The 24033-nt window shown below is 28.7% G+C and overlaps 2 protein-coding genes and 1 long non-coding RNA gene across 4 annotated transcripts; 1 reads left to right on the top strand and 2 right to left on the bottom strand.

The window, feature by feature from the left end:
• Nucleotides 1–324: 324 nt before the first annotated feature.
• Nucleotides 325–13181, bottom strand: cglr (Cyclic GMP-AMP synthase-like receptor). Of its 2 annotated transcripts, none has more exons than XM_065808958.1 (4): nucleotides 13056–13181; nucleotides 12685–12871; nucleotides 8272–8643; nucleotides 325–1230 (listed from the first exon to the last, which is right to left on the bottom strand). In XM_065808958.1, the coding sequence occupies exons 2-4, from the start codon at nucleotides 12869–12871 to the stop codon at nucleotides 764–766; spliced, it is 1026 nt and encodes a 341-aa protein (XP_065665030.1). In that variant the 5' UTR covers nucleotides 13056–13181; the 3' UTR covers nucleotides 325–763. The 2 variants fall into 2 exon arrangements, with proteins under 2 accessions (XP_065665030.1, XP_065665029.1); XM_065808957.1 differs by having other exon boundaries at nucleotides 13027–13133.
• On the bottom strand, nucleotides 1383–2839 carry LOC136087449 (uncharacterized). Its single transcript, XM_065810224.1, has 2 exons — nucleotides 2739–2839; nucleotides 1383–2562 (listed from the first exon to the last, which is right to left on the bottom strand). Exons 1-2 carry the CDS (start codon nucleotides 2837–2839, stop codon nucleotides 1383–1385), a joined length of 1281 nt encoding a protein of 426 aa, XP_065666296.1.
• A 1927-nt stretch (nucleotides 13182–15108) lies between the features above and the next one.
• On the top strand, nucleotides 15109–16984 carry LOC136087273 (uncharacterized). The gene is made up of 3 exons (XR_010641679.1): nucleotides 15109–15323; nucleotides 16347–16421; nucleotides 16913–16984. It is a non-coding gene; the product is annotated as an uncharacterized LOC136087273 (long non-coding RNA).
• Nucleotides 16985–24033: the final 7049 nt, after the last annotated feature.

Raw genomic sequence — 24033 nt, 5'->3', positions numbered from 1 at the left:
TTTAAATTGTATCATTTGTTTTTGATTATTCTAAATTAAAAAAAAAGGTAAAATAGCTAAAAGGCGAAAAAATTTAAGTAGAATTTTTTTTTCGGAAATCGGCGTTCTAATAAGAGGTTTTAGTGTGTGAGAGTGTGTATATATGTGTATGTGTGTGCGTAGGGGAGGGAGGGGGTTTGATCTTCAACCCACTAGCCATGGCACTGATACTAAATATTTTTATGTTTAGGAATAATGAACATTTTAAATTCAAGTCTAAATAACAGCTGTACATTTGTAGCCTTTATATTTGTAACCTTTTTAGACAGATTTTAAAGAAAAACATTGTAAATACAACTTATTTTTAATTTTATATAATTTTGTAATTATCAAAAAACGTCAAAAGTTTTTTTTAAAAAAAACTGTTAAAATACAAAGAATTAAAAACAAATACTTAATTTTTGTCTACATATTATAAAAATATAATATGAATAATTCAAAAATTCAAAAAAATCATTATTTTTTACTGCCTATATGCAATGCTCATGCAAAGAAAAAAAAAAAAGAAAAAAAAAAAAGAAAAAAAGTAAATAAAAAATAATAGTAAAAATAAAGAAAATAAAAATAAAAAGCTATTATGAACATTATAGCAACTATTATATTATCAAAAATCAATTTAATCAAAGTTTTTGTTTTAATAAATTAAAGTAAATTAATAAAGCTCTGTTTTTGTTTATTTTCTATTTTTACTTTTTTAAAGAAAAAAATAAAAACAGTTCATAAATCATTTTATTGCCAATTGTTTAATGTTAGGATCAATTGATGACGAAAACTTTGCCAAGAATTTTTGTTCATTTTTTAGCCAGCCATTAATAGTATTTGCTAATTGTTCCGTAGAGACTTCAATTTTGTCTAGAAGATTAATAGTGCGGTCAAAAAAATGCTTCAGTTCACCATTCTTCAAACTATCTTTGATAAAAACTAAAAAGTCGTAAATACTGCGTCCAAGATTTTCTTCGTTCGGCCAATTTCCACGTTCTTTCAAATAAAACGCTGATGTTTTTATATGATACGACGTGAATTTGGTGAACAAACCGTTCGTTTCTAATTTGAATAAGGCTTTAATAATTCGAATGCATTTTTTTGCATCGTTCGAAAGTTTCTTTGCAATTTGTGTTTCGTCAATTGAATACGACAATCTCCAGTATAATTTCTGATTTGCAATAGGTTTTGGAACGCAATAAAACTTTTCTAAACATTTAAATAAATGTTAATAACAAAAAGCAAATAGTGAAAAGAAAATTGAATTAGTTAGACATGTAATTATTAATTCTTGTTTTCTCAATAGAAATTCAATACTTTTCTAATAAAACTGTTTACCATTATACATCTTTGAGAAAACGTCAGAAAAAAGCTGCAGAAAAAGTTGTTAAAGAAACCAATAACAAACATACACTGGAAGAGTGTGGTTTTGATACACTGGAAGAGTGTGCTTTTGATACACTGGAAGAGTGTGGTTTTGATAAACTGGAAGAGTGTGGTTTTGATAAACTGGAAGAGTGTGGTTTTGATACACTGGAAGAGTGTGCTTTTGATACACTGGAAGAGTGTGGTTTTGATACACTGGAAGAGTGTGGTTTTGATACACTGGAAGAGTGTGGTTTTGATACACTGGAAGAGTGTGGTTTTGATAAACTGGAAGAGTGTGGTTTTGATAAACTGGAAGAGTGTGGTTTTGATACACTGGAAGAGTGTGGTTTTGATACACTGGAAGAGTGTGGTTTTGATAAACTGGAAGAGTGTGGTTTTGATACACTGGAAGAGTGTGGTTTTGATACACTGGAAGAGTGTGGTTTTGATACACTGGAAGAGTGTGCTTTTGATACACTGGAAGAGTGTGGTTTTGATAAACTGGAAGAGTGTGGTTTTGATACACTGGAAGAGTGTGGTTTTGATACACTGGAAGAGTGTGGTTTTGATAAACTGGAAGAGTGTGGTTTTGATAAACTGGAAGAGTGTGGTTTTGATACACTGGAAGAGTGTGGTTTTGATACACTGGAAGAGTGTGGTTTTGATACACTGGAAGAGTGTGCTTTTGATACACTGGAAGAGTGTGGTTTTGATAAACTGGAAGAGTGTGGTTTTGATACACTGGAAGAGTGTGGTTTTGATACACTGGAAGAGTGTGGTTTTGATAAACTGGAAGAGTGTGGTTTTGATAAACTGGAAGAGTGTGGTTTTGATAAACTGGAAGAGTGTGGTTTTGATACACTGGAAGAGTGTGGTTTTGATACACTGGAAGAGTGTGGTTTTGATAAACTGGAAGAGTGTGGTTTTGATACACTGGAAGAGTGTGGTTTTGATACACTGGAAGAGTGTGGTTTTGATACACTGGAAGAGTGTGCTTTTGATACACTGGAAGAGTGTGGTTTTGATAAACTGGAAGAGTGTGGTTTTGATACACTGGAAGAGTGTGGTTTTGATACACTGGAAGAGTGTGGTTTTGATACACTGGAAGAGTGTGCTTTTGATACACTGGAAGAGTGTGGTTTTGATAAACTGGAAGAGTGTGGTTTTGATACACTGGAAGAGTGTGGTTTTGATAAAATTAAAAATAAAAGGCATCTAACAACTCTACGTCAGACCAAGTTGTTAAGGTATAGGTTAACAGCTTTATTTTTTAATTCCCACTCGGATAATCATAACTTCATTCTAAAATTGTTGAAACAATTCTTTTTTAGATAGACCATGCTACCAACAATGTTGATGAACCCTTGAGTCCAACAAAGCCTTCTTCCCCTTTAAATTTTTCAACGGTCTCTGAAGAAGAAGATGATAATCGAGTGAATTTGGGACGCATTCTTATTTCATGAAGTATTACTATTACTATTATCTACAATAAAACTAATATTAATAGTTATTATTAATAATTATTGTTATCTACAATAGAATTAATATTAACAATTAAGACAACAGAAGTAGGCAAGACATTCAATAGGGATGCAATTTTATTAGGTAAGAAGTTATGTCTATGCGAGTTATTTGAAATTTCTATGTGAGTTATTTGAAATAATTTAATGTCTATGCGAGTTAACTGAAATTTCTCTAACAATGGCATGGTTGTGGATTTTATTTCGTAAGTTTCCTGCAGGACAATTTGAAAAACAAGTGGGTGATATATTTGGGTTTAGGAACTTGATTTCATTAAATTCTTTTAGATTTTGAAATATCCAAATTTGTAGTTCATGATTCTTAATTTAGGAACTAGTTTAGTTGATCTGCGTTAAATTTTTTTGAGTCTCTCATTATCTTTCTTTTCCATATTGGAGCGAAAAGCTCAAGCAGCGGGCGTAAAAAGGTAGCATATAGTTTTTAAAAACATAATTGCATTCCAATGAGTAAAAGTTCTTTTAAAAATACCAAGCATCTGGTTAGCTTTTAATGATGCATTATTTATTTGATAAGACTACTCATGTTTATTGTTGAAACAAACTCCTGGTGACTTTTCAATATTGACACTTTCAAAAGGAATAAGAGTGTTTGATGAGTTAAGCATACTAAAATCAGCAAATAATTTTCAGATGTTAGATAAAAACTCAGGCATGTCATTAGTAAAATTTAAAAATAAAAGTGGAGCGATAACCGAGCCAAGAGACAAGTAGAACTTGTCGTACTGATCCAGAAAAAGTACACTTTGAGGTATCAAGGGATGATGATAAAGCTTGTAAATTTTTGCTAGAGAATAGGGTGCTGATGTCTCGAAAACAGATTGCATTAACTCTAATATTAAACACCGGTAAGCTTAGGTTAACTGTGATGGGAGATATTTGGAAAAACGAAGATTAAGACATTGTGCAATTAATTTTTTATCAACTAGTTAATTACCATTTAAGTCAAAAAGAGAACGAAAAACACTTTTACAAGATTTTTGACTGTTCACATATAAATAGAGCCATTTTGGATTGGATTTAGAATTTGAGATAATGTAATTCTCATTTTTTTGATAGCAGTTGTAACTTGTTTTTTGACAATACGAATTTGTTTATTATAAAGAACGCGTTTAGAATCTTTATGTTTAGATGAAGTGCATTGGAGTTTCTTAAATAGACGAAATTTTTCTCTGCAAACTTCTTTATTTGTAGGGTTAAACCATTTAGGATTAAATTTAATGTAACAAAATTAAGTGGTACATTTAAGGATATATAAGTCACAGTTTATTGTATTCTAAACGGAAAAGTTCAAAACATTCTTCATCTGACTTGCCATAAAATAAGTTAACGCAATTGACACATTAAGACAATTACTAATTTCAAGTTAAATTTCTTTGCGGTAGCAGTACTTTATATTGTTGAAGCAATAGATTTAGCTGGTGTTTTTAATCTGAACTCCCAAAAATGGGAATTGTGTCTGCATATTAATATCTGCCGATATTGAAAAACATATCATTTAATATCTGCAAATATTAAAAACATGCTATTATTCTCAAATGCTGTTTTAATTAGGGATCAAAAGGCAATTCAACTTGGTGATCAAGTAGTTGGAAACGACAAATGACTTTTGGACAAAAACATGTTTTAAGCCCTGGATATCATATTGGAAGAATAAAAGATTTTGGCAAAAACTAGAAGAAAAGATTAAAGCCACTAGTCTAATATTTAGCACAGAAATTAATACATTGTCTGGAAATAAGATTTTAAAACCTTAAAAAATCAGACAGGAATCAATTCAAAACTTGCATTACGCTGCGTCCTGGACGTCACTCCATTTAGCTTCGAGAAATCTAAGTTTTTGAGGTGTGTTTACAGTTTATATTCATAAAATATTATTTATGTTGCTTGGAATATTAATCTAGATGTAATCTTATATTTATCATGCTGGAAAAGGAATATTAATCTAGATGTAATCTTATATTCATCATGCTGGAAAAGGAATATTAATCTAGATGTAATCTTATATTCATCATGCTGGAAAAGGAATATTAATCTAGATGTAATCTTATATTCATCATGCAGGAAAAAGATAATAAAAGGGTAATAACTTTTTACCACTCTTGAGCTTTTGGAGAAACACAATAAGACACTCTAGTTACATCTAGAAGAAGTTTCTCGACATCGAAAACAAGGAACCAGAATGCAAGCGCACTATTTGAGTTGGAGAACTCAAACTGAGTTTAACATGCCATAATAAACTCAAAATGAGTTTATTATAGCATGTGAGTAAATTGTTTTTGCTGCTATGGTCGAAGAGATGCACACAGCCATTTATTTTTCAGTTATTGATGATGGAATCATTTTTGTTTTTCGATTTGTCCACCTAGGATCTGACAACGAATGAATGAAGAGCGTTTTTAAAAAGACAACCAATGAATGAAGAGCGTTTTTAAAAAGACAACCAATGAATGAAGAGCGTTTTTAAAAGGTAGAAAATAAAAAGAGTTCTGAAATCGCAAAACTGATTATAGACGTTTTAAATCAAAATTGAATTGATTTAAAGAACTGTAGAGGCCAGGGCTTTAAGTAACGGGGCTAACATGTCCGCCTAAAGACAAAAGTGAATTGTTTGCTAAGAAATTTTTATTAATCTTATCTCTTTATTCCAATAATTACATTCTACCTGATACAGCCGACAAACAGTTTGATCAATTGCTTGACATTTTTATCACTCCAGCTTCTGTATCTAAAGTGATTTCATGCTTCGAAACTTTTATAGCTTGTGGTCTGGACAACATAGCTGATATAGTCTTGCAAAAATGTTGTTTGGAGCTGTCGTCTATATTTTCAAAACTATATAAAAAGTGCTTATCAGTCTTGTTTTCCAGCCTTCTGGAAAGTAGCATCTGTTATCTCTACCTTCCAATTAGTCTTCTTCCTAACATAAGCAAGATTTTTGAGTCTTTAATCAACACTTTAATCTAATCACATACTTTCTGATCACCAATATGAATTTTGACCTTCTCGTTTTATACAGTATTGTTAGCAGTTACATAATGGTTATTACCGATAGGTTTTATCTTGCATTAGATAGATGTGAAGAGGTTAGGGCTATTGCATTTGGCATTTCTAAAACCATTGATAAAGTTTGGAATGCTGGTCTTCTCCGTAAGCTCTCTACTTACGGTGTATCAGGTAACATTTTTAAGATTATTGAATCCATCCTCACCAATCGTAGAATAAAAAATGTCCTCAATTGACAGCAATCTTTTTCATTTCCTGTATCTTCAGGGATTCCTCAAGGTTCTATCCTTGGCCTTATAACATTTTTGATTTACACCAACGATCTCCCAGAAATTCTCACATCTAAGGTGCCATTGTTTACTGATGATACCACCATTTATTCTTGTCTAAATTAATAGCCAACATTCTCTGTTTGCTTGGAGGGGGCATTTGAGCTTGATAAGGATCTCACTTCTGCTACAGCATGGGATACTCAGTGGCTGGTGAATTTTAACATTGGTAAAACTCAATAGTTTTAACAAATCGTTATTGTAACAATTTAGATCTTCTTATATTTATGAATGGTAATGTTTTCGATGAGTCATTTACCATTCGTCTTCTAGGATTGACTTTTCCAATTTTTTTTGGAAACCATGTTAGCATCTGCTAAGGTCGCATCTCTTTATCGTTCTTGCCACGTTCTTACTCTGGATTCTATTCTTTATCTCTATAAATCTCAAAAACATCCTTGTATGCCATATCTGGAGCGGATCTTTGAACAATGATCTTTCTCTTTTAGACTTATAAGGTACAAAAATTCATTGTAAACATAGTTGGATCCTCTCTTGCGGCCAACATTCAACCATTGTCTCGTTATTCCATTAAGTCTCATACTTTTCTGTGACTGTTTCTAAGTGTTCCAAAAGTTCTTATTTGTCTAGTCTTTTTACTCGAACATCAGTTTTTTTGAGTTCTCTCTTCTTTTTCTTTATCTTTTTTTTCAAACTCATATAACCTATAATTTTTTAAGTTATCTGTTAATCGTTATCTTGCTTTATATACTTTATCTTTTCTTTTTCATTAACTTCCAACTCTAGTAGTGGTTGCTTGCAGCCTTGTTCGAAGTGAAGATGTTTAGAAAAACGAGAAAGTTTTATAACAATGGTCAAGAAGGAGACGTGAACTTCTTTTAAATCACGTAATGCACTGTGATAAAACCGTAAGGACTTCTTGCAACAACTTAGAAAAAGTAAAAATTGAAAAAATATTATTTGATTCTTGATTTTTGTATCAAATTTTTGATACAAAAAATTAATTAATTAGTAAACATTCTAAAAAAGATAAAAACCACATCTATTGAAATAATTAAATTATAATAAATTGCTTCCGTCAAAAAATTTTTAAAAGAGATCTGAAAATATTAAACAAAACAAACTAAAACAGTTATTGCTGAATTTAAAATTTATTCGTTTTGAGAGGTTTTTATTATACTTGAATCGTGGTATTCTGTAGTTTAAAATTTTTTATATAACATTTTCCGTTCAATAAACGGCTAAATGTATATTTAATAACAAAAAACTTAGACAAGTAGTTCGTTGCCAAGGAGAAATTTTTTTTTTGGTATCTGTGTATTATCCGTATGTAGCCATTTTTTAAAATCCTGAAATATGCAAATTTACTGCGCGCGCGTATAAAAACTATTAACTTAGTAAGTCTTAACAACGTGGGACCACTAAAATAAGTGTAAGGAGCAGGTTACCCTAATGATCGAAGATTTTTTTTCAATGAAAAATTTTTTAATATCTAAATTGACACTATTACAATAAATTTTCAAGCTAATTTGTTCCAGACAAAAAAAATTTTATGCGCTACCAAAAAAATACTCATGTGCCACCGAGTAATAAAATACCTTTTTTGAGAAAAATTTCTGATTTTCCTGCAGACTTATTCATTAATTTTTACAAAATTTCATTACAGCAGTTCATTAATTTATATTTAAGCCTTTATGTACCTTTTAAAAGAATATAAAAATTTATATAAAAACAAAATAATAATAATAATAATGTTTTCGCCAGACGTTTAAAACATCCAAAATATTTGGCCCTTAAATTTAAACGCGGGTATCCTAAAAATTATCAAAAACAATTTTATTTTTGGCTCATTCTCATTTTTATATAAATTTTTAATTTCTAAATCAAGGTACTAGTTCAATTTTAAAAATCACATATTATATAATAACAGTAAGAGATAAAAAAAATTTAAGAATAGTTTTTAAATAATATAAGAAATCAAAATGGACAAGATAAAAAGTTTTCATTATTTTATAAAATAAATATTTAATAGATATTATAATAATTACCTTCACTGGTTAAGCTTAATTTTGCTTGAAAGCATGGTACTAAATCAACTTGGTACCAAAGAATTCCTTTCTCATCATTCACGTTCATTTGAGTTGCAACACCATGATTAACTAATGTAAAATATTTTTTTTTATGAGTCATCATTATGTTAGACCATTTTTGAATAAGTCCGAAAAAAAATGATCGATATTTATCTGAATCTATATTGAAATCTTCATCAAAAGGATAGTTAAGGAACGGACTGTTGCACCTAATTTTACAAATTCCATTATTACACTCTGTAAAGTACAAAAAGTTAGAGCGTTGAGCAATCAACATTACATCAAACTCTATATTGTCTCCAGATATATTTAAATCTTCATAAGCGCTACCTAAATGATTTACACTAGTAATAACAATGGTAATAATATTAATAACAGTATTATATGTATGTATGCATGTATGCATGTATGTATGTATGTATGAATGTATGTATGTATGTATGTATGTATGTATGTATGTATGTATGTATGTATGTATGTATGTATGTATGTATGTATGTATGTATGTATGTATGTATGTATGTATGTATGTATGTATGTATGTATGTATGTATGTATGTATGTATGTATGTATGTATGTATGTATGTATGTATGTATGTATGTATGTATGTATGTATGTATGTATGTATGTATGTATGTATGTATGTATGTATGTATGTATGTATGTATGTATGTATGTATGTATGTATGTATGTATGTATGTATGTATGTATGTATGTATGTATGTATGTATGTATGTATGTATGTATGTATGTATGTATGTATGTATGTATGCATGTATGTATGTAAATCATAATAGGGCTTTTATTCCATGAAAATCGGCGCCTAAATAAGCAAATGATCTACTTCTGTTTTTATATTTTTATTAGCGTTGCGCAGTTTATGAAAATCCCTATTACGGCATTATGAAACGTTTGCTCAAGGAAATTTTTTGAGCTTCCAAAATTATCGGATAACAAAAGTGTTTCATCAACTTATGATTTACAATTTGCCTGAACGTTTTAAGCATAGAAAGAGACATGTGTCACTCTCTGTTGTTATTTTTAAATTCTCAAAGATTGTTTTCTAATCTTATATCTGGTTTTTAGAATCATTTAGATTGACAACCTTTCAAGCAAAAAGTGTCTAAAGGGCTTCTAAACAACTTTCTAAAGGTCTTCAAAAATACTGCTATATACATATTTAGCAATGCAAATGATTGTTATGCGATCAAAAAAAAGCCAAGTTTTTTAAATCATCGTGTAAATGAACAAGTTAAATGTACTTTCAACTCGCTTCATATAAAGTGTCAGTTGAACACGATGAAATGCAGCACCTTTTAATCGTTAATTATTCAAAAACTACTTGACAAATTTTTAACATTTTTTGCACACGAAATCTAATGTGTTGTTTCTTAAAGTAATAGTAAAAAGTATTGGTTATCATTTCTATCGGTTTAAAATGAGTAAACAAATATTAAATCGAAAAAAAATTTCAGAAATTTTTCTTCAAAGTCTTTCATTGTGAGTTGAAATTTTAAAATTGACCGTTGTTTCTCGATCATCAGTTGGATTTATTTTGCGGCAATATAAATAGACTCAATATATTGAAAGAGAAGCTGGAAGTGGAAAAAGAAAGGATTTAAAGATAAATATAAAGCAAAATCAATCATTCGCTCCATATAGACAAATCCGTGTCATTCGCAGAGAGATCTTGCGAGAAAATTTAAATGCAGCCAAGCTTTGATAGGAAAAGTACTTAGATCTGAAGAATATAAAGCACATCATAAAAAGAAAACTCCAAAATGATCCATTGATAGAGAAATTAAAGCAATTTGTCGTTCAAAAAAGCTATATAAACTTTTAAACCGAGAAAACTTGTGCATAATTAAAGACGATGAAACCTATTGCAAAAAGAACTTTTCAAAATTGCCAGAGCAGCAATATCTTTATCATTCGAAAGGTAGATATGTTGCCAAAAAAATTCAAGGATTTTAAAACTGAAAAGTTTGCTCCCAAGTTCAAAGTTCAAAAACTTAATATGGCAAGCAATCTGCTCCAATGGTTTCAAAAGTACACCATTCATAAAACTTTGAACGCAGATTTATATATAAAAAAAATGCTTAAAGAAACGCCTTTTGCCATTTATTAAAAAGTATGAAATGCCCACAATATTTTGGTCTGATTTGGCTACAATTCACTACTCCAAGAAATCTCTAGTATGGTATGAACAAAATGGCGTCGAATTTGTACCTAAGGAAGCAATCCTCCAAATTGTCCTGAGCAGCGAGTTATTGAAAGTTATTGGTCAATTATAAAAGGAATCTTATTGAAAAACAAGAAATTAGCTACAAATATAAAAGATTTTAACAAAAAATGGATAGCCGCCTCAAAAAAAGTAACTCAAAGCAAGATCCAGCAGATGATGTCAAGAACTCGCAAAGATATTTGGTTTCTAAATAAGCGTCCAATAAAAAATGTAAAAAGTTACTGAGATAAATTCAATTAGCTTCATTATTTCATAAATTTAAAGTAGTTTTCGCTGTTTAGTAGTTTTCGTGTAATTAACAATTAAAGGGTACTGAATTTCATCGTGTTCTTCCAATATTTGTAAAAACTATGGGTTTTCCTTGTGCTTCCTGATTAAGTTTTTAAACCTTATTAAACAAAGCGACAACTTGCACTTAGTAAACATCTAATAACTTTTTGTTTGATCCATTGTTTGATGATGACAATCCTGTTAACACTGGTGTCATTTAACTTGTGGCCAATATGTTAAACAGAAATTTACTTGGACTGTTTTATTTTGTTGCGTTGGAGTTTGCGACAAACTGATTATAAAGTTGTTTTTTTTTGCATAACCTGATATAAATATATAATTTATTATTCCTAAAAATTACGCCTCCGTTTGTGTTACTTTTTTATAAACTAGAATTTTTGATGATGGTTTTTGAGGCGTTTATGGCTTCGTAGAGTTATCTGTTTTAAAAGTCTTAAACTTTATCAACTCAAATCGTCATCTTGCCCCGCATGCGGGGCAAGATGACGATTTGAGTTAACATCATTTAATGAGTTTTTTCTCAGCTATTTTCAACTTTTAGAGTGGTTTTTTGATACATCACTGACGCGTATTGATTTTTTTATCACTTTCAAATTAAGTTTTCATTCTTGGGACAGTTATTGCCCAGTGGGCACGGGACTTAAAAAGACGTCTTTTGAACGTCTTTTAAACGTATCGAAAGTTTTTTGATCGTTTTGGACATCTTTTGAACGTTCAAAAGACGTCTTTTTTTGGTCCGGTGCCAACGGTGACTAAGATATAGACATTTTCCGAAACATTTGTCATCTTGCCCCATGTTCCCCTAGTTATTTTGATGTATGATAAATGTAATTTGATATACTATTTATGTAGTTTTAAATATACATAAATAAGATTTGGTTAATCAAATTAAATAGTGAATCAAAAAAATAATATATTAAATGAAAAAACAAAACTTTTTTTTTAAATGACAAAAATACATCAAAAGTTATTGGGCATTTTTGTTAGTAGCCGAACAAATAAGCTTAAGATCGTTTCCCTTTAATTTAAAAAGTATTTCTTAACTTAATCAAAATTGCATAAGAAAACAAATCTTTTTTTTTAATTTAATGCCTTTTAATATTCTGAAACTCTAACCGCTTAATAGAAACGTGGTGCACACTAATACATCAAGCAAAACCTGATCTGAACCAGTCTGATTGTTACCGAACCACATCCAAGTTTAAACAAACATATTGGAGGTTATGAACCGTAACGAAACACGCGTAGGTTAAATTGTTTATAAAAATTTCTGCATTTATTATTTTCGTTTATTTAAAAAACTATATATTAAAAAAAATAATTTTAATAATAATGATACAAATGCGAATTTCGAATCTATTTTTAATAACACTGTGATTTTTAATACCGTGTTCAAACAACACAGAGCTTTTACTTTAATAAAGTAGACATATTGTTACACCTAGTTAACCTAGCATCTCTTTAAACAAAATAAAAGCTAAAGTAGCCCGTTCTCTTAAAAGCTGGGCTTTACTTGTAATAAAAATAACTTTTTGACCTGTTACCCACTGCATAAGTATTTATTTCTAATTAATGTAAGCAAGTGCAAATGCTACGGTTTACTGATTTTTACTTTTTTTAAAAATATCATCTTGGTGTAAATAAATCAAGCGGTACAATTTTTGTTTTAGGTACTATTTTAGAGGAATTTTGTTATTTACACAAGTAAATATAAAAGATAATATACAAATATTAAATAGTCAGTTATCTTTTCAAACTCATTCAAAATAAAATATCTAAATTTTTATTACAAAAAAAAAAAGAAAAAAGAAAAACTGTTTGAAAATTCAAACCTGAAAAAACAACTTTATCGCATAAATTGTAATTGAACTCCAAGTAGGTTCTGAGAAATGCTATGTTTTCTTTTAAGTCTTCTCTTGCTTTTTGAGCATTACTAGGAATGGCAGCCTTTTCTTTATGGAAAGCATTGACAACGTCGCTTGCTTTTTTCCACCACTCTTGATTCATTGCATCGACCATCTTTTATTGGTAATAAAAAGAATATCTTATATAATATATATATATATATATATATATATATATATATATATATATATATATATATATATATATAAACAATATAAACAAAGTTAAACGAAATAAATTACGTATAGACAGTAATATATAAACTTTACTTTTCGTCTAACTTTGTTTGTTTACTCACATATTTTTTGCTTGAGCAATTCTTTTTTACGTTGATCAGCAACCTCGGTTCTAGAGCACTCACTTTATTGTTTGACAATTTTTTCACTTATTTATCTATTTGATTGATTCTATTATTAAGTGAATTAATTAAACAAAGATTACAAAATGGTTTCGTTTTACAATCCAATATTAAAATGTAACTTTAGCTTTAAAAAAAGAAATCTATATTTGTTCTGAAAGTTATGATTTTATTAATTATTAAGTAACAAAGGAGCGTTGAATCGCTTGTCATTTACTGGCTTTTGTCTGGTATAAGTCTGATTTCATAATTTTTATTCAAATAGTTTGGTTCATAATAGTAAAATTACGATAACTGTATAACTACAATACTTACTTTACTAAATATATTAAGTGGTGTAAAAACTTCTTTCATATGGATATCAACTATTTGATATTTATATGTGTGAATATATATATATATATATATATATATATATATATATATATATTATATATATATATATATATATATATATATATATATATATATATATATACATATATTAGAGCCTTCTAAATTTGCCGCTCTCCTCTTTTTATTTGAGGAGTTGGGCAGCCTAGCAACGGCTCTGTATATAATACGCAAGCACGCACTCACACAAACCTATATTTATATATATTAAATAGTATAAAAAATAGTTCGGTTAGTTGCAATGCGTCGGAAAATATTGTAGCGTCTGAAAATTTTTAGATATTTCATCTAAAAGTAAAGCTAAAAATCAAAGAGTTAAAAGTTTCTCCAATGATTCATTATATATTGAGGAATTTAAAGCACAGGTTTTTTTAAATGTTTTTTTTCTTATTCCCATTGATTTTTATGAGCAGCACTTTTGCTGAATATTTTCATTAAAATCGAAATAATATATATTTTTTCAATCTTTTTTGGTTTTATATAAAACAAAATAAAACATTTTTGAAGTTCTATAAATATATACATACATATATAAGGATATTATTTACTATAACAAGCAAAAGGGAGAAAATTCTATAAAAAGGTTAAAATTTATAAAAACATCCAAACACTGGGAGAAATATGTTTCGCATAAGTCATGATAGGTACATGTGTTATTAATGCTGGCCCGTAGGAACAAAAGTTATATTTTGGGGAGGGGGATTTAGGGCAGTGCTGAATTAAGGGCCAAAATTGTTTTGAAGACCTCTTTTTTTTTTTTTAGTCATTTTTTCAAAATTAAGAATTTAAAAATTTAGGCGGTGGGGGGGGCGGGGGCAATGCCCTGCTTCCCCCCCCCCCCCTCCCCCCTCCTCGATTGCTACGGGCCTGTAATGTACTCAGGTAATTAGTCCTAATAAACTGTGGATGGTCTGAAAATAATTAAAGTCTGAAACTTAACAAAGAAAAAATTTAATAAGCCTGTCCTGCTACTCCAGAAGGGAGTGCTGTGAAGACAAATAGCTATTCTTGGCTGGTAAAACTAAGAGTCTTTTCTGCTATATTTATTTTTTTGCTATAAATATATATAGCAAGATTGAATTTCATACGCTAAGGAGAGGACTTGAGCCCCCAAAACGACACCGATGACGGTGCACTAAACCATTAAGTACGGGACCTGAAAAAGACATCTTTTGAGCTTGCAAAGTTCATCCAAAATGTTTAAAAGACCTTCAAAAGACAGAAAAAGTACAGAAAAATTGATGCGGAATAAACTTACATAGACCCATATTTTTACGGGTCTCGTCAGCTAGTATTATACAGCCGTATTAAACAACCCAGCTAACACACATACATTGGGCCAACGTTGGCACAACGTCGGAAGCGTTGGTTTATTTTATCACTCAAGTTATAACGTAGAACCAAAGTCGGGCCAACGTCGGAATACGACTGAATTTTTGCCTTTTTGAATACGTTCAGTGTGTTACAGGTTTTAGTGCTAAAAAAAATTTCGGCCATACTTAATAAAATCCCATTTTTAGTTAGCTGTGGGTTATGCAAAGAAGTTGTAAAGAATTTATTCTAAAACAAACAGATTAAATCACGAGAAGAAGAAGTCGTTATAGAACTCGGAAAGGTTGAATCACGAGAAAAAATGGTATTAAAAGAATCAATAAAGACTAAATCACGAGAAAAAGTAGTCGTTAAAGAACTCAGAAAGGTTGAACCACGAGAAGAAGTGGTATTAAAAGAATCAAAAAAGATTGAATCACGCGAAGAAGTGGTGGTGAAAAAAAAATCCCCTTTGTTAGGATCCAGTTGGCTAGAGAGATACAGGTATTTATTTTCATTTTTGTGTTTATTTAACTTTAAATTAGTAGTTTACTAATTATGTAGCTACATAATTGTAAATAAACTTGTCTATATTACATTAAAGATAGTAGAATTTTTTAAATTTATATCAAGAACTTGCGTACCCCATTTATTATCATGGCCTGAACGAAGTTTGTGCTGCTTCACCAAATTCTCCTCAGAGCAGCACTGATTGCAGGAGAATCTACAAAATTGTGCAAAAAGGCTTCTATTAGGCTACCATATCATGCATTAAGACTTCATTTTATGCTCTTACGTTTTTATTTTATTCAAAAGATATATATTTCTTAATTAAAGTTGAATTGAATTGATGAATCAATATTTGGACTAATCAATATTGATAGTAAATTTCTTAATGTTCTTAAAAACTTTAAGTAATTTACTGTATTTATATATTTGTAATAAGATGTAAAATTGGTAAAGATGTAAAATGCTAGAATGTTATAATAATAACAACAAAAATAATAACAATTTTTTTTTGCTGTACACATACAATGTGGTGAATCTAACACCTGTAGATGTTAAACTTTGACGGCTTTTGGAAAAGTGCTTATTTTTTATTTTTCATTTTTTCATTATTTTTTTTTATTTTCTTTTGTATGTTTTTGAAACGATCAAACTTGTTTTTGAAGACATTCACATTATCAGAGTTGAATATCTCTCCTGTTTAATTATTCTAATTGTCACTGTTCTGTTTGTGTAGAAGTTAAATCTGGTAGAATGCGGTAGAATGTGTGAATTGCTTTTGCATTTTCTGAGTATGACCTTTTGTTATTGTCATATGTAATTATTTTAGAAGGATGATTCCATTTAACTTTATCCATGTTTTTACTTATTTTATAAAATTAAATCAAATCACCTCTTGCTCTTCTTATTTTTAAAGTAGTCAAGTAAAATCTTTTTAAAATTTTGTTTTTTTGTTTTTTTTAGATTAATAATATTATGCTACTAATATTATACGTTATAATTTAACTGATAATTGTTTAGAAGGCTGCTTCCTATGCAACAAACAGAAGAAGAGTAAAAATGAAAGTGATCTGGATAGCAATCCTGATGAAAAAGGTATTATCACATCTTTAGCTGAGTGGTGTGTTAATTTTAAAATTTCTTTGGTAGCTGTTGGAGCACTTCTTTTGTTACTAAGACCGTACTTTCTGTGCTTACCATTTTTTTACTTTTTTTAAAATTATAATATATTATATAACTTGTTGTCTCTGTATAGAATGTTTCTTTCGTATGTTTTGATTTTTCATTGTTTCATTCTTATTTACTAACACGTGTCATTATTTACTGAATGAAACTTTAGTTTAACTTTTTTTTTCAGTTATGTCTAGTGAAGCATTTGTTTTGTAATTCGTCATTTGTTACCATATCCCTCTTTAACAGCTGTTAAAGAGGGATATGGTATTGTATTTTATATGCATTTGCAGCATTTTAATGGTGATTGGAATTCATATATTTTTTGTATATGAGAATTTTGAAGCATATTACTTCTAGTTTTTGCAGTAAAATACTGATACTATTTTAATAGTTTTCAATAATTTTTTGTTCAGATGTGGTATTAAAAAATGAAAGCGAAATATCAACGAATGTAGTAATTATTTTAAAAAAATTTATTTTGCCGCCATGTTTATACAGGTAATATATCCAAAAAAAATATTTTATTTTTTTATTTATGGACATTTTATTTGTATATTGTGCTTATGCTTAGCATATGTTTGTTATTAATTATTTTATTACTTAAATATAGATTTTATATTTCATGTGTGTGTGTGTCTCTCTCTCTCTCTCTCTCTCTCTCTCTCTCTCTCTCTCTCTCTCTCTCTCTCTCTCTCTCTCTCTCTCTCTCTCTCTATATATATATATATATATATATATATATATATATATATATATATATATATATGTATATAAATATATATATATATATATATATATATGTATGTATATATATATATATATATATATATATATATATATATATATATATATATATATATATATACACTCTCCTCCCCCTCCAGATTTCTGAACAGTCTTTATTGACGAAACTTATTGACGAAAAAAATAAAAACTGATAAGTGTTTGGTAATAATATATATAAACACAAAAATATATGAATACCTATAATTTCAACAGTAGTTATGGCAACGCCTAAAGCTCATCAAACGAAAGATGCAAATTCAAAGATTTCTACCAAATTTTATAACGAGGAGCATTCGAACGTTGTTGTTAGTCTCAAGAGAAGTAAAGATGCAAGATTCGTAAAGATGCTTAGCAGTCGAGAAGAACATTATTTTGTTAGAACATGTGTACAAATATTTTGACATAATTATATTGTTTATTACAACAAATATTGATTTTCTCTAAGTATTTGTGTAATTTAAATTGGTTCATTAATCAATGTTTTATTTTCGTTCATCAGCGTCAAATTTTATTCAAACTTATTTGGACATTACAAAGAAATAGTTACGCTTTATTTAAAGAAATAGTTACCCTTTAGTTGAAAAAAGTTACACTTAAGTCAAATAAATAGTTTTAATTTGATTGCAAAAGCTTTTTTTTTGATTGAAAAGATGAGCATACTTTTTGAATCAAAATCAAAGTTTTTGCAAACAAGTTAAACTAATATTATTTGAGTTATACGTTGGACCAACGTCAGCATGCGACGCTCGCCTAACGTCGAAATCCGAGTTTGGGCCAACGTTAGCCCAACGGTTGGTTGCGACGTCGCGCCGACTATCAAATCCACGTTGGCTCGATATCGGTTGCCGACCAACGGCCAACGAATTTTTCGACGTTGATCCGACGTTGGGCCAACGTCTATGTGCTATCTGGGAATTCAGCTAGTATTGAGCAGCTAGTATTGAGCAGCCGTGGCGCAGTGGTAGCGCACTTACCTCAGAAACAAAGGATCCGTGATTCAAACCCCACCTCTGGGCAAGTTTGCGACATCGGTTAGGAAAGAAGCGTAAACTTCCTATTAAATGCTCATCCGCGGTGCTTTGTAATAAGACCGCAAGAACTTCTTGGGAAACCCTAAATTAAAAAAAAAAAAAATTATTCAATATGTTATTTGACATTTGATTTTTACTTGAGCACACACCTTATTTGTAAAACCAACGAATCAAGTTGCGCATATCTTAGCCTATTCTAAGTTTGTATAGGGCTTCAAAATATGCCCACGGTAGTGTGTGTCTAGTAAAAATTGACTGCAATCTTTTTTTTGAAAAGGTTCAATTGGGTAGTTTCTTTAGAATAAACTAATGTAACTTTCTAATGTAAACTGAAAGATTTAATAAAACTCTAATTGAGCTTATGATTACTAAATAAACTTGAATTATATTTTTATTATCATACCTTTTTATAGAATCAGCTACCCCAGCTAGCACACATACGTTGATAAAACGTTAGAACAATGTTGTGCATTGCGTTGGCCCAACATCGACCGCCAATATTGTTTTTATATCATTTTGGTTACAAATGCGACGTCACCAACAACCAAAAAAACAACGTTGACCCAACATTGTACTTTAAGTTGGCATTGCGTAATATTTTACGTTGATTCAACATTGTAATTTACGTTGGCACAACGTTGTAACTCTTAAAACACCTGACTACTTAATTCATATAGAGGACCTTGTCTGTGGAACATAGTTCTTGATGAAAATATGAAAAGTATAACTTTAATAAATTGTTTTAAAAATATAGTTAAACAGTATTTACTTGAATTAACAGACACAAACATATATTTTTGTACTTTTAAATCAAAAAAAATCTTGTAATATCTCTAACTTTACCTATTTATTTAATTTTTGCAATTTATCAGATTCTTGTTGTAAGTATGTATTAACTTGTTTTATATAACAAGTATTTGTAAATTAATTTAATGAGAAATTTGTAAAAAATACTTTACGCTTACAATAGGGGCTTGATGACAAGACTTCTGTCTTCTACTTGCTCCTGTCGTTGTTTTTATATAAATTTATGGTATTTTACGTTATCGAAACGTTGTATTTTAAGTTAATTCAACGTTTATTTTACGTTTGCAGAATGTTATATTTAACTTTAATAGGAAATAGATTTATTTGTTTTATATTTTAGTTAATATATATATATATATATATATATATATATATATATATATATATATATATATATATATATATATATATATATATATATATATATATATACATTGCAAATCATATATTAACGCGCATATATATTTATATATATATATATATATATATATATATATATATATATATATATACATTGCAAATCATATATTAACGCGCATATATATTTATATATATATATATATATATATATATATATATATATATATATATATATATATGTGCTTATATATTTCATCCATTTTGAGAGTCAACATTTGTTTTAACTTATTATAACTAGTAAAGTTATCCATCTAATTGAAAAAGCATTATTCAAATCAAATCAAACGTATTCTGAAATAGATTTTACATTTCATGGAATATTTACATATAGTACAAGTACTAATTTTAAATAAACATCATAATAAGAAACTAAAAAAAAACGTAAAAAAAAAAAAATCGTAAAACAGTACAATACTTAAATGAAAAACTTTATGGAATAATAATTAAATAAGAAGTTTGATAAATTTAGGACAAAATTCAATTTACTTTTATGCATCTATCTAGAATAAAAGACTTTTATATACCTAATTAAAATATAGCAAGAGAAGTAGGTTATAATAATATACAGTAACAACGTTATAAATAAATTAGTAATATAAGTATAAGTATATATAATAATAATAGGCAATAATAATAAAAACTCCAGTTATTGGTAATAATAATCAAAATAATAATAATACTAACGAGAAAAATAAAAATTCTATTAATAGTAATAGTAAAAACAACAATAATATTAGTAATAGTAATAGTAATATATTTAAATAAGTACTCGTAGATAAAATGACGAATAATTAAAAAACAAACAAAACCAACAAATTATACAAAAATTTATGGTTTGTGAAATATAAACTTTAGGTAAAAAAAAGCAATTATTATTTCATAGCAAGTAAGTTGATATCAAAATTGGGAAAAAAGATTGCTTTTATTTAATTAAAGTTTACATCTATGACAAATAGTATCTAAAAAGCCAATATTTGTAGGTGCTAAAGCACGAATTAATTAATAAACGTGCAGCTCAACTTCAGTAAAAGATGTTCTGTTTGCAGCTGTAGAAAAAAAATACTTGTTAAATCTTCTCTTAAATGCGTTAACTGACGGAACCTTTTTGCATGCTGACGGCAAGTTATTCCAATCATTAACAATACGATTTGTAAAAAAATTGTGACGAGCATTATTAAATGTGAATTCACGCATTAGGACGTTGGAAGATGATCTGTGAATTGGTGGATTATGCCAATTGATACTCTCAAAACCGTTTTCTAGCTTAAACTGTTGGGTTAAGTAGCCACGTCTCCTGCGAGTTTCCGAAGTAATAAATATTAATAGTAATAATAATAATAATTATAAAAATAGCAATATTTTTAATAGCGAGAGCTGGAAATAGAATAAAATTAATTTGAGAAAAAGTTAAGAAAGAGCAAGTATTAGTAGTAAATAATCAGCATTGAAATGTAGAAAGTAGTATAAAAGAATTTTTAAAAATATCATGTTTTAGTAGTTATAAACCAGCCATTAAAGCGAATAAAGTTAAGATGGATAATAGATAGCCATAGAGTAGCATAGAAAGTAGCAATAAACTTTTTCAGAGTTTGGAGTAGGATGGGAGAGATTTGAACTCCGAGATTTATGTTAGTTTTGCTTGTGGCTTAATATTTTGTTATATAAGAAAGAGAAAGATTTATAAGCAAAATATATTTCCATAACCAACTGAAATATTTGAAGAAAAAATAATTCTTAAAAATTATACAAATATATATTTCTTTATCTGCTTTTTCTCGATGCAAACACAACGTTGAACCACTCTATATAATCCAACGTTATTCCAATGTATATAGAGCAACGTTGATCCAATATATATAATCCAATGTTAATCCATACGCATCGGATTAACATTGGGTTATCAACATTGTATCAACGTTAATCCATATACGTTGGATCAGTATGGGGTTATACACATTTGGTCAACGTTGATTCATATACATTAGATTGCTTATAAATCTTTAGAACAAAAAAAACACCTACTTTTGCAATATTTTTACATACGTTGAACCAATGTAATTTTACTGACTAATGTTAATCACTGCGCTATTCAGATTTTTATTAATATAAATACGATAAAACTAACATTGGATCAACGTTGTATTTGCATCGGAGAAAACAGCCGACGTTCGCGATGTAGTTACATACATTGGTCCAAGGTAAGTGTGCTAGCTGGGATAAGTATTGAAATTTAGCAAGATGTTGAGTATGATAACTTATCAGAGTTTGAAAACCAATTGCAAACATGATTGGCATTTACAAATGTTTTATGGACTGAATCTAACAGCAAAACTGAAATATTGGCAAACAAAGAGCTTGGTGGTTCTAAACATTTTGATAAAAATTTATATTCAGAAATGTGACGTATTTATATAAGCATTGAGCAGCTAAGAGATGGGAACGGACTTTGTTTAAATCAATAACGGATTTCGTCTAAATCGAAGGTAAAGTTTTGTAACCTTTTTTTTTTTTTATTACGAGGCTCAGAGTTTCATTTTGATCTATATTTAAGAAAAAAACGTTTAAAGTAAATTTACAATCTTTTTTTAACGACAAAGAGCTATAAATACGGTGACCTTTTCCAGTATAAAAGATTAAAAAAAAAATAATAATAATAGTATAATAAATAAATTAAACATTTAGGTAATAAATATAAGAATACTTAAATTCTTTACTCCCTATATATTATGACTACATTCCTTTTGATTATTTAACTAAATGTATATTCGCTATGGTAATATTTTTCGTCAATTTTAAGATATCGAAAAAAAAGGAAACTATTTAAGGAAGGACAGAACCTACAAAAAGAAGACTGTCTTTCCTAAAATAGAAGAAATGGTCACCTTAGCTATAAAATTTTTTTAAAAATATTTAATTCATTTCTCATACATTTTAAACAGATCCAATAATTTTTGCAAACCTCACTAGTTAAAAAAACAGTAAAGCTGTGGTTTATATACTTCCCAGTGGGCACAGGACCTAGATAAGACGTCTTTTGAACGTTCAAAAGACGTCCAAAACGTTCAAAAGACGTTCAAAAGACGTCTTTTTTACATCTTGTGCCCACTGGGTTAGCTCTGTAAAAATGGTTTATATATTTCAATAATTCATATAACATTAATATAATTCAAAATGGTGATTTTATTCTGCTGAAGTCTACAGGTTAGAGTCACCATGTTTTAGTTATATAAAGCCTAGGCAAACAGTGAACCACAGTTAAAATGATATAACATTAAAAAAATGAACTAAATTTAAAGGTAATTTTTTATTTTAATTTAAAGATGAAATTTGTCAAAAATGAGTTGGTAAAGTGATTGCTGTAACAAAAGAAAACTTTAAATATTTTATCTTACTCTGGAATATTGTGTATCATTAATGGAACCCCATAAGTTCATTTAATAAGTTACCAGACATTTCTTAAAACAACTATGAATATTTTGACTCGTTAAAATGCATATTTTAATACTTTCTTTCTTGTTTTTAGAGAATGAAAATTTTTAAAAAAAGTATTCGCAAAAACAAAAATAAAGCAAAATAATAACATTAAAAGCTTATACCTGAATAAAAAAACTGAACTAGAGTGCAATTATAAAAAAATCAAATAAAGCTTTGTTGATTGATGTAAGCATCTGTGTATCGAAACTTTTCTAATTACAATACGAAATGATAAAATATCGGAATGTGCGCATAATAAGTTTTTATATATTACGATAATATCGTACCTAAAAATATGCACGATAAAGTTTTGATATTTATCAATTTTTTACGATATTTATTGTTCAGTTACAATAAATATCGTAAGTCATATCATAAAAACGATAACTATACTTATCGATTCATAACGTTATTTTTTATTTTTCCAACTAAAAAATTTTTTTTTTAAAACCTAAATAACTGTAATAAAATTACTGGAAAATTAACTATTTAATTTAAAAAAGAAGTAAACAAAACTTTATTTGTAGTTTTGATTTTTTAATTTATTCAAGACTTAAGCTCAAGTAAAAAACAGCTAAAAACAAAAAATGACAATGTTTTACTTGATAAATTGTTGACTTGACATGTTTAACATGTTAAGGCTTGTGCTTATGACTTAATTTAAGAAAAAGATTAAAATTTAATTTCAAAAATATGGTTTATCAATATCACTAAATCACTATATGGCAAATTTTATAAACTCTAAGCAGTGAAGTTGACCAATGACGCCACTAAGGCAATGAGCCAATTTAAATTAGTTCCATTTCAACTGCTAGTGTAAGAGTTGAAGTAGGGGCTCCCTGAATTGAAGCAGCTGAATTCTGAGAGCCATTGGTAGAAGCCTCTTCAAACAAATCTTCTTCTTTTTCATTCTGACTGGTTAGAAGCCATCTTTTGATCTGGACCTTAGAGTAGTTTTGCTGAATGTACAACAACTTTTCAACTTGTTCAGGCTGCAACTTTGTTCTTTTATTAGA

Source organism: Hydra vulgaris, chromosome 11 (assembly GCF_038396675.1).
Source record: "Hydra vulgaris chromosome 11, alternate assembly HydraT2T_AEP".
NCBI classification, from domain to species: Eukaryota; Metazoa; Cnidaria; class Hydrozoa; order Anthoathecata; family Hydridae; genus Hydra; species Hydra vulgaris.
This window is presented reverse-complemented; position numbering and strand designations above follow the sequence as displayed.

Bases quoted from the DNA above. Each gene is read 5' to 3' on its own strand.
- LOC136087449 (XM_065810224.1), bottom strand. From the start codon at position 2,839: ATGCGTCCCAAATTCACTCGATTATCATCTTCTTCTTCAGAGACCGTT. The intron at 2,563-2,738 runs GTTGGTAGCATG...ACACTCTTCCAG, and splicing joins CTCAAGGGTTCATCAACATT to TGTATCAAAACCACACTCTT.
- cglr (XM_065808958.1), bottom strand. From the start codon at position 12,871: ATGGTCGATGCAATGAATCAAGAGTGGTGGAAAAAAGCAAGCGACGTT. The intron at 8,644-12,684 runs GTTTGAATTTTC...TAAATCATTTAG, and splicing joins CGATAAAGTTGTTTTTTCAG to GTAGCGCTTATGAAGATTTA. The intron at 1,231-8,271 runs GTAATTATTATA...TTAAATGTTTAG, and splicing joins ATTAAGCTTAACCAGTGAAG to AAAAGTTTTATTGCGTTCCA.